At 34.6% G+C, this 11,066-nt stretch overlaps 1 protein-coding gene across 4 annotated transcripts; it reads left to right on the top strand.

Annotated features, from left to right (window-relative positions):
* Positions 1-518: 518 nt before the first annotated feature.
* LOC121234441 (two-component response regulator-like APRR2) lies at positions 519-8,575 on the top strand. Of its 4 annotated transcripts, none has more exons than XM_041130374.1 (12): positions 522-717; positions 1,569-1,770; positions 2,748-2,827; positions 3,178-3,244; positions 3,507-3,553; positions 3,808-3,885; positions 3,984-4,553; positions 5,517-5,657; positions 6,690-6,956; positions 7,098-7,166; positions 7,295-7,372; positions 7,768-8,575. In XM_041130374.1, the coding sequence occupies exons 2-12, from the start codon at positions 1,641-1,643 to the stop codon at positions 7,930-7,932; spliced, it is 1,692 nt and encodes a 563-aa protein (XP_040986308.1). In that variant the 5' UTR covers positions 522-717; positions 1,569-1,640; the 3' UTR covers positions 7,933-8,575. The 4 variants fall into 4 exon arrangements, with proteins under 4 accessions (XP_040986311.1, XP_040986308.1, XP_040986310.1 ...); XM_041130376.1 differs by lacking the exon at positions 522-717 and adding an exon at positions 753-965; XM_041130375.1 differs by lacking the exon at positions 522-717 and adding an exon at positions 1,055-1,215.
* The last annotated feature ends 2,491 nt before the right edge of the window (positions 8,576-11,066 follow it).

An 11,066-nucleotide genomic window follows, 5' to 3' on the forward strand; every position in this document is an offset into this window, starting at 1 on the left:
GAAAGAGATAAATTATTATATTTAAAATATATATTTGTGGATAAAAACAATATAATTCCAAAAAAACGTTTGATTACTTTTTGACAGATCCGTGCAACTTATTGACAATAGCGGTAATTTTTTGTTAAAGGAGTTCAATGAGATTCTCGTGTTTCGGAAAAGCCAAGAAAATTGTCAAAGAAAAAAAGAAAAGGGAGTGCATCGGTTACATGACAATGATGGAACAATTACAGCATTGTGAATCCTGGTGGGGTAAAATTGTTTTCAGAAATGAGATGAGATGAGATAAAATGAAAGTTAAAAAATTAAATAAAATATTATTAGAATATATTTTTTAATATTATTTTTATTTTGAGATTTAAAAAAGTTGAATTGTTTATTTTATTTTATGTAAAAATTTAAAAAAATTATAATGATGAAATGAGATAAAATATTTTCTGAAAACAAACCAGCCATATATATCTTTCTCATTTTCTGGGTAGTTTTTTGGGATATTAACCCAAAGGGACGCGGGAGAAAAGCTTATTGACCTTTTGGGAAGAGCCTTTTGCATATTCTGTGGTCCGTAATACACGATGGAAACTGTACAGTAAGTCACGGCCTCCCCTCAACAAGCGCACTTAAACCTCTCTCTGTCTCGGTTCTGAACACAGCCAAAGAAGGTAGAAGTGGAAGGAAGAGTACCTGGGGAGAGAAGAAGAACACTGTTCATTCAAGGTAGATGAGTAGATCAAAGAGTGGAAAAAAGATGGGTGATTTCTGTGTATTGACTATATCCTGTGATATGTTGCCATGCTACATGCATGCCGATTTGCTTTTTCTGTTTTCGTTTTGAGAGAGATTTGGACTATTTTCTGGTGATTTTTGTTCTTGTTATATGCATGCATGTGTTGGTCTTCTAGCATTATGATTTGGGTTGTCTCTTTAGTTTCACTCCGAACAAATCCCAGGCTTTCTTTGTCAAGGTGCTTTAATTTTTTGTTTCTTCTTTCATTTTTTTTTATTTCGAAATTTTCTTGTCTGTTCGTCCGTACTTTTTTTAAAGGCTCGCATGGATTTTTTCTATTTATTTTTCTGCACAAGCGGCAGTAGCTAATAAGATCTTTACGCTTTGAATTTCTCCTTTATTGTTGGCTTAAATTTCCAGAATGATAATTCTTCAGTTGCTCATCTGTTTTTTTTTTTCTTTCTCCTCTTGTGGTACTTCTCTGGCAGGTAAGTTTTAAGTAAATGAATGGTCTAACACTTGATCCATGCATAATTAATACTTGTCCTTGCACTATTCTCTCAAGTTTTTGTGTTAAATTTTACCTTGTTATGATCAAATCTTCAGACATCAGTCAACATGTTGCTTTGTAATGGGTCATTATTGAGTAAGCATGATCAATTTGCAATATGGTACCCCCAATATGTCTGCTTCTTCTCTGTCTGTCTGTCATTCTCTCTCTCTCTCTCTCTCTCTCTCCCTTCTTTTGATTGTTTAGTTTTGCTAATTAATTTGGATTGCGAAAATAGACTATTAGAACAAGAAAGATAGTTCTGATGTGTGATTCATGGGGTTCAAACAGAATTGTGTGGATGTTGGTAAGCAGTGATCTGCAAGACCCATCGGCGGCCTAGGAAACGATGCCAAACCAGCTATGGTTTGCACTGCTAATGATTTACAGGAGTGGAAAGACTTTCCGAAGGGACTTAGGGTGCTTCTGCTTGATGGAGACAGCAGTTCTGCGGCTGAGATAAGATCAAAGCTTGAGGCAATGGATTACATTGGTTAGAGATGATTTTTCATTTATGTTCTTAGCGTTTTTTAAAACGATTATCTATCTATCCCAAACGAGAAGTTTCACTTTTCCACTTTTCCCACATTACCTAATCTTTCATAACTGCATTGTTCCCCATGCATGTTTGCATCTGATAGTGCCCCCATTTCTGTACATAATCTTGACTGAGGTTCTTTGCAAGCATGTGGTTTGGATTTTAGTCATCTAAGAATAGATGGTAGTTGTGAAGATCCTGAAGAGGAACCAATTTCATGCTATTTTCAACACAGCTCCAATTGTTGGCTTTAGATGAAGAGTGGTGCTACTCACACCGAAAAATGGGTACCGAACAGTGCAAAAAAAAATTTCCTTTTGTTTTTGCTTTTTTCTTCAAATATTTTTTAAATCACTTTAACAAAAATTTTTTTAAAAAATAAAATTTACAAGCTTATTAAAAAATACTTCCTTAACCATTAAGTTAAAAGAAAAATTAAAAATAAAATAAAATTCGTAGATAAATTCGGTGCGAGTTGTGTTTCTCTTAGATGAATATCATCTGGTCCAAATGACGAAACTAATATGTTACCATCTTTGGAAATTCTGGATAGCCTTTTGCATATCTATCTTTTCGTACTTTTAATTGCTTGTGATAATCAGTTCCTGACAATGATAATTTGATATTGTTTAAGAACAAATTAAAAACCAGTAAATTTGAGGAATGAGTGTTTGAAAATGGTAATGTTTTAGATCTCTAAAAAAAACCATCCATCTTTAGCAAAAAAGGAGAAAAAAAAAATTAACAAAAAAAAAAAAAAGCAATCATTCTTCATTGTGTTAATTGGATCTTAGTGAAATTCTTAGCTCTCTCTGTCTATCTTTATTAGTAAAATTCCGATGTTTCTCTGTCTACCTTCATACGTTTTTCTTTCCTTTTGTGTTCGTGCTAGTGTTTACATATATGTGATGTGCTCACCTTTTCTGCTACAGTTACTACATTCTGCAATGAGAATGAGGCTTTGACAGCAATTGTAAACAAGCCTGAAAGCTTTCATATTGCTATTGTTGAGGTAAATAACCTTTGTTGGCACCATAACATTACAAATTTTCCAATTTTTTTTTCTTTTTAAATATGACACGCTTAATAGGAAAAAAAACTGTTATCAGATATTTAAAACATTCAAGAAGGAAAATAATTTCCACTGTTCCCATTTAAGAATATATTTTCTTGCAAATGCATCTGCAGGTGGACATTCTTCCATCATCTCATTTTATCAATAGCATCATCCTGATGCATGCTTAATCCAACTGCATTAACATAATGGCTTCCTTACCATCAAGATAATTAAACCTTTTATGCTGTGTTGCATTAATTGTTCCCGACTATGTATGCATCTCTGACACTGACGTGCTGTAACAGGTGGGTACAAGCGACAACCATGGAAGCTTTAAGTTTCTTGAAACTGCAAAGGACGTGCCGACCATTAGTAAGTTTAGAAATTAATCCCAAGCAGTACATTCCATGTAAAGGATTTTTAATCTTTTGACAGAATGTTAATCTGTATTTCAGTTCTTGTAGTTTTTTAATTTTCCTGTCTGTTTAATCCATTAGATTTTGTTCTAGTTTTTCCTTTAATAATAATACCTGTTTGTAATCTTTTTCAATATGTTGTTTAACTGAAACTGTTTAACAAATATAAAAATAGAATTACAATTTCTTATTCAAAGCAACATGTGTTTCTGTTGCAGTGACTTCAAACGTCCATTGCCTGAGCACCATGATGAAGTGCATAGCGGTAAAGTTTTAAGTCCAGCCTTTTCATATATTATCAGTACACATACAATCATACGATCTTATCTTTTGCTTTTGGGGCTTTTTTTTTTTTTTTTTTTTTTAACATGATTTCGCCTTTTGTTTTCAAATCACAGATGTACTCTCAACTTATGGTTGTCTGCTTAATTTCTGGGAGTTTGATTCTCAGTTCATAAAAAAAAAGGACCTTGAATTGTTCGTAGGTATTAATGTGTCTATTTTAGCATTTATTTTCAGCTTGGTGCAGTTGAGTTCCTGCGGAAGCCACTCTCTGAGGACAAACTCAGGAATATTTGGCAGCATGTGGTTCATAAGGTCTGACAATTCTGAGAGCAATATGTTGGGACCTTCCATCATACACTTTATACAATTGGTCCGAGCAAAACAATGCTAATGTTGTGAATCTTTAACAGGCATTCAATGCTGGGGGTAGCATCCTCTGTGAGTCACTAAAGCCTGTCAAAGAGTCTGTAGCGTCCATGCTGCAGCTACCGCTGGAAAATGGAGAATTGAATAATAAAATATCAAGCGAAACCAAAAATGGGTCTCTTGTTTATGAAAATGACCATGAACACTCAGGAGGAAGTGATAAGTACCCAGCTCCTTCAACCCCACAATTGAAACAGGGAGCAAGGTTACTTGATGATGGGGATTGCCAAGATCAAACCAACTGCTCAACAGAAAAGGATAATGGCGAACAAGATGGTGAATCTAAATCTGTCGAAACTACTTGTGGTGATTCAATTGCTGAAGGCACTCTTCAGGATGGCAAACCTCAAACACAACATGAGTGTCTGATCAAAGAGGATGAGGAGTCTGCTGATGGTTTTAAAAGTGACGGAAAGGTGTCTCCTCACCAACATAATAAAGACAATCTTGGCAATATAGGTGGTGGTGGTGGCAGTGGTGGTGGTGCTGAAATCCCAAGTAAACCATCTGGATTTAATTCTAGCGTGACTCGAGCTAATCGGAAGAAGATGAAGGTAATATATTTCATGAAAGTTATAACAAACTTTTTTAAAGAAATCGCCCCTAAATCCCTATGTTAAGAATTTTATCCTAATTTTTCCCATATGATCCAATAAATTAGATAACGCTTGAGAAGTACATAGAGTTACAAACAATCTCTCAGTTGGTGCATATAGTTTTGCATTAATGTCATATGTAAAGAAGCGCACATGCTCAGATACACGCATGCAGGTACCAAACCAAAAAGTACTGCCTAATCAACTGAAATTTACTCTTAACAGATCCTTAGATTTTTCAAGTAGCTGTTTTAATGCCTGTTTACATACTCTTCAACCTAATATATGATTTTCACATACCAAAGTTTTCTCTGTTGTTATGAAGTGAGTAGAGAATGTTCTTCTATCGCATGTTTGAAACTTGTGGTTTTGGAATCTAGATTTTTAACCAAAATGCAATGCCGCAATCAACTCAGAGTATATAACAGCAGAACTTTCAGAAGTTTTGAGGATCACTGGCGGATGTTGGGGGAACTTAAAACTTTCTTTTTTTTTTACTCTGTTCCTCTTGGAAGCTTCTATAGATTGTAATTGATTGAACTTCCATGATCTTCTTGTCTCTTTTTCTACTTCTAATAAAGTTCCTCTTGTATACTACTTGTATACTTGAGCTATGTCTTTTACTTTTTTTTTTTTAATAAAATCTTCGATTACTTGTAAAAAGAAAAAAAAAAATAACTGTGAACTTATCAAAAATCCTGCATATGTTACTTGGTGTCATCGTTAGTTCACCTAGTGCTTGTACAATGGCTATCAAATCCTTCTCTTGTGCCTTTTTTCATTTGCCGTATCTTCATGATTAGTCCTAGATGTGCTCTTGTAGGAAAAGTTATTCCTAATTTGGATTGCTTTTAGGATCACTATTGGGCATGGTAAATGACGATAAGAGTATAATTTGGTGTTTATATGTTTTGGTTTCAGATAGACTGGACACAAGAACTGCACAAAAAGTTTGTGCGGGCAGTTGAACAACTAGGTATCGATCAAGCCATTCCCTCTCGGATACTAGAGCTCATGAAAGTGGAAGGTTTAACGAGGCATAACGTAGCAAGCCATCTCCAGGTTTTGACCACCCTTATGCCTCTTTTCCATGGCTTGTTAGGTAGTATTAGTTAAAACATATGAAAGCATGTATACTTCAGAAGGCTGAAGTATCCATGTTGACAATGTATTGGACATCAATACAGCTGAAACACAGCTGGATATTTTTATGACGCATGTCCACAGTTTTTTTTTTTTTTTTTTCCACATCCAATTTTAAATTTGGATACGTTTGGAACTCAACGAGATACTTTGATTATATAAATCATGTACTTGGTTCAGACATGTTTGGGGTAAAATAAAATTTTATTGATAAAAAATGAGGTTCTAAATGCTATTTCAAAATGCTTCTAGGTCAAATGTTAGAAAAGGGGACCAATATGCTTGACTTTGAATCTTTAAGGGACACAATAACATATTGATTGATGTTATTTTGGGGACATTGATTAATAGTATATTTAAGGATATTTATAAAATGAAACATGGATGGATGATAGTTACTTTATACTTTGAATGTGTGTTTCTTTCCTATCTATTATTACTTCCAATATTGGTTTGACATGTTTTTAATATTTTGCGCTTATGATACTTCTTTTAAATTAAATATATATATATATATAATATGTTGATTAACATTCATTCATTAATTAATTAATGATCTTCTTGTATTCTATCCTAATTTAGCAAGATGTTCTTGTTCTTGTGTCTGTCGATCCATATCATATAATGTCTGTATCGTGTATTGGTATTGAGACTTCATAGATTAAAACCACTTTCCTTTTTCCACTACCTTTTGGTAGTTGCCACTTTTTGGACTTCAAAAATAAATTTTGGGGTAGAAGACTCCACTAACTTAAAGGTAAAATTTGTGTTTATTAGCATATCCCAAAAGGTAACTTTTTGACCAATTTATTTGGGGGGAAAATCAATTTTTGTAAAACTTCCAGTATGAAACTTTCTAAAATTGCTTCTTGGGGTTGTAAAATCACTTTTCAAACAACTTGAACCAAACAGATTTGTTAACCTGATGTATATGTATTTTTTGTCAAATAGAAATACCGGATGCACAAGAGACACATCTTGCCCAAGGAAGAGGAACTGAGATGGCCGCATGCAAGGGATGTAATGCAAAGAAGTTATTATACACATAGACCAGTCATGGCCATCCCTTCATACCATTCTAATCACACGCTCTCCATGCCTCCTGTTTATCCAATGTGGGGCCCGCCTGGTGGTAACTCAGCTGGAGTCCAGATGTGGGGTACTGGTTATCCTGCATGGCAACCAACAGATAATTGGAATTGGAAGCCTTATCCAGGGGTAATAATGCATGTTTCTATGAAGACTAATATGCATATTACTGTCAACACTCAATAGACCCTGTGAAATTTAGTGTAACTAGCATGATGGGGGAATGTACGCCCATGTCATACTGATCTTGGGGTTATTTTGATGTTTCAGATGGCTGCTGATGCTTGGGGCTGCCCTGTTATGGCACCTCCACACTGTGCATATCCTTCATTCCCTCAAGTGAGTATGCCCATGAAGAGGTTCAGATCTTGTTTTCATGCATTGCTCAATGTGTCAATATCCAACCATGCATATAAAGATATGGCACTTCTAACAATCCACTGAATTCCCCATTCTCTGAAATGCAGGACACTTCAGGGATTCACCATGCAGGTGCAGTTGATATTAGCTCTGGCATGACACAAAATTCTTTCGACCTATATCCGGTAATACACCACCTTGCCTTGCCACTTTTTCTAAAACTTAGATGTCGATGCCCATTTTGTTTCAACAGATGTGGTGACCAAGCCATAGTTTCCTAGAGTAGTTTTTAGTTGAAGTAATCAAGAACTTCACCTTATCTTATTTCTAGATGTTAAAAACAAACAAATTATGAAAAAGAAGTTATATGAAACAGAAGCTATCTTATGTACAAAGATGGTCCATCACAACTTGCCAAAACCTACTTTGGTTATAGACACAAGTCATAATAAACAAGGGCCTCCCATTAACTATCAAAATCATTCACATGCAGGTGCCTGGCTAGTACGAGGTAAACATATTTTCCAAATACCAAGTGCCCGTGAGGTTTTTACATTTAAGATTTTTGTGTTTTTTGCAGGCAGATGAGGTGATTGACAAGGTTGTTAAAGAGGCAATCAGCAAGCCATGGCTACCCTTGCCCTTGGGCCTCAAGCCTCCCTCCACTGATAGTGTACTAACAGAACTCTCCAGACAAGGCATCTCCACCATCCCTCCTCACATCAACGGCTCTCATCCCTTCTGACGTGGCAGGCAACGTGTCACCGTGATCTAGATGGCCCTCGTCTGTCAGCAGATTTTCTAAAAAAAAAAAAAAAAATATAACAGGCATCAGAAACCCGACTGGTTGGGACCACCTGCCTATTTTTGGTCTTATCTCCACAGGCTGATCCTCAGGTGGCCCCACCCCCTACATAGACCAACAGATCACGTATGTAGACACAAAGAAAAAAGGACACAAAGGAGAAAACGACACTGACGACATCCATCTCTGCACTGAAGAGGATCATTTACGACGGGCTCTCTCTCTGCTGGTGGACAACGTGAGCGGTCGAGGGCAGGCCACGTTTGTGAGTCTGTGACCGCATGTGAGAACTTGTGGTGGTTTGAAATTGTAGGCTAATAAGAGTTGCTGACAGAGAACGTGAGGTGGGGTGCAGTTATGACTTTCTGATCTGAAAATTTACAATGTTTATCCGTTTTGAGGGATGGTGACGATGGATGGGAGGGGTCGTTTGAAGTTTCCGGTCTTGTTGGGCTGTTGGGGCCATCCAATGGGGTTGCTCTCTTAATAATGGAGGCAGGTGGGTGGGGGAGTACTGGATAAATATATATTCTTGTTTGAGTAGGGACTCTTGTGAATAAAGTTGACCTCAGTTTTCAGTGGATTTTGCGAATCTATGCTATCTTTGAAGGCCTGATGTCTTGGGTGGGGCATGCCCATGTTGGCTATTAACGTTGAGATGCCTCCTACCTATCATGTAATCTTCAGATTTCCTAAAATACAAGCCTACAACATTTTTATAATTTTTTTATTTTAATTGAAATGAAAAATTTTTCCGTATCGTAAAATGATTGTAGGTGTATGATTATGTAAAGGAACAAAAATACTTAGTACACAAGTGGTAGTGACGTGACACTGTCATGCCAATCAGGACAACATTTAATGTTGACTGGTCAGCGTTAACATGTCATGCCACGTTAGCATATAACCCAATGTGTTGGCGTGCTGATATGGCACTTTCACGTCAATTTGCAAACTTTGTTTAGTGCGGATCCAAGTACTTTGTCCATGCATAGGCTCGTGTAGTTTGTTCATGCACTTATGGGGTGGCCCTCCCCTGCCCAAATGGTCCGGAAAGATCAAGAAGAGTATTGTAAAACCTGGCAGGTTTGGAGTGAGATAAGATATAAAATTTTTATCTCATTTTATTATTATATATTTTTTAAATTTTTATATAAAATATAATAAATAATTCAACTTTTTCAAATCATAATTCACATTTTTTAAATTTTAAAATAATAATAATATTAAAATATAATATTTTAAATTCTAAAATAAAATATAAAATTCTCATCTCACCCCTCAAACTTGTCTAAAAATTTTAACCTTCATGCTTGATTTAAAAACAACTTTATAATCTGACAAATCATCAAGCCACATAAATTTATAAGATTAATTTTTTATAGTCCCTTTGTGACTAAAGCATTTTCCTAAAAAAAATAATCTAAGATATTATAATAATACAAATTAAAAACTTGTATACTTCTAAGTTGCAACTAATGATTCTAAGATATTACAATAATACAAATTAATCTAAAAATACTACAAGTTGTCACGTAGTTTAAATGAATAACAATAACACAAATAAATAAAAAATTGAGCAAGTTACAATTTAAATGATATCATTTTGCATTGTTTCAAATATTGGAATTTTGTGTGGTCACGGTGGTAGGAAAGTGAGTGAAGCTTAAGCTATGCTATAAGACTGTGAGATTATAAAACTTGAAGTATTAATAGGAAAATAAATTAGAATTACAAATGAGAAACAAAAATTATAAATACAAAGATTATATAGATATGTAAAAACTACAAATATTATTGGTTTGAGTTTGTAAAATAAGTGCCTTCACTGAAACTTTCATGAACCTATTTGAGTTGGTAAAAAAAACCAAATGTTAGTTGAGTCCTCTTTGAAGAAGTTGACTCTTTTGAAATCTAAGTTGGTTTGGTGACTAGACCTTCAAAACCTTTTTTTGATGAGAGTTAGATCTATGTGTTAAGTATTGTTTTGGACTATGAAACTAGGGTTTGAGTTGAGTCTTTGTCATAGATGCATGATTTTGGTGTAAGCTTTGAGGTACTTGCCTTTTGTTTGATTTAATCTTGAGTCTTGGTCATGATATGATTAAAATGGTGCTAAGACCTAGCTAGGATTTGATGATCTTAGGTGTGTTATTTCAAGAAAATTGGCATGCTACATAAGGATTTAGTCAAATTATTCTAGAACAAAGAACAAACATGTTTCGATTTTAGGGTTTTGTGTGTGATCCTAATTCTATCTCTTTGATATCATGAATTTGTTCCTTAGGATCATGTAATGCCATCTAGAAATGAATACTTAGCATGTTAGAAGTTAGGATTATTGGTTCATTGAAGTTCTTAATGTTCATTTGCAAGAGAAAAGTAAAGAACACCATGCTAGGGTTTCAGGTTGCAAGGTTAGTGTTGTGTTTGTATTTGTTTATTCATATGACAAAAATATGGTCATGAAGGATATGAATCTAGTGACTCAACATGTTACTAAGCTTGAGTTTAAAAGGTGATTAAGTGCTAAATCTGGATTAAGTCTTTAATAGTATGCAAGTAGGACCAAAAATCACAATGAGTGAGATTTAGGGCTATAGGGGTCTCGGCCTTGATGGGTTTCTCATAGTAGATGTATGATTTCTTAATTTCTAAGTTCAAAAATGAATTTAGAATAAAAAATACATGACATTTGTAAAGTTTGGTGAAATTAGGAGCCCGATTGTAATTATTGAAAGTTTAGGAACTTATTTGCAAGTCCTAAAGAGTTAATGAGAAAATTTGTAAATAGTGCTCTAGGAGTATTAGATTATAATATTTTATTAGTTAATGAGATTTCCTAACCTTAATATATCTCTAGTTTCAGCCCGCTAAATTTTTAAACACAAGAATATCTGTAAGCTAGCTTCCAACTTACCCTCGGTGTATGATTGTATGCTAGATAGTAAATTTCATACAAGTGAACCATGTTTTACCTAAATTCTTGTTATATTTGCAATAATTATGTTATGCCTGATGTCATTTGTCTAAACATGAATATATGTTATATAGCACAAACATATTTTTTATTT

This window comes from Juglans microcarpa x Juglans regia, chromosome 6D, assembly GCF_004785595.1.
Source record: "Juglans microcarpa x Juglans regia isolate MS1-56 chromosome 6D, Jm3101_v1.0, whole genome shotgun sequence".
Taxonomy (NCBI): Eukaryota; Viridiplantae; Streptophyta; class Magnoliopsida; order Fagales; family Juglandaceae; genus Juglans; species Juglans microcarpa x Juglans regia.

What these genes read in the sequence shown, in the direction of transcription:
- LOC121234441 (XM_041130374.1), top strand. Translation starts at nt 1,641, where the DNA reads ATGGTTTGCACTGCTAATGATTTACAGGAGTGGAAAGACTTTCCGAAG. An exon ending in GGCAGCATGTGGTTCATAAG is followed by an intron (nt 3,886 to 3,983) that starts GTCTGACAATTC and finishes AATCTTTAACAG; the next exon opens with GCATTCAATGCTGGGGGTAG. An exon ending in CTAATCGGAAGAAGATGAAG is followed by an intron (nt 4,554 to 5,516) that starts GTAATATATTTC and finishes TTTTGGTTTCAG; the next exon opens with ATAGACTGGACACAAGAACT.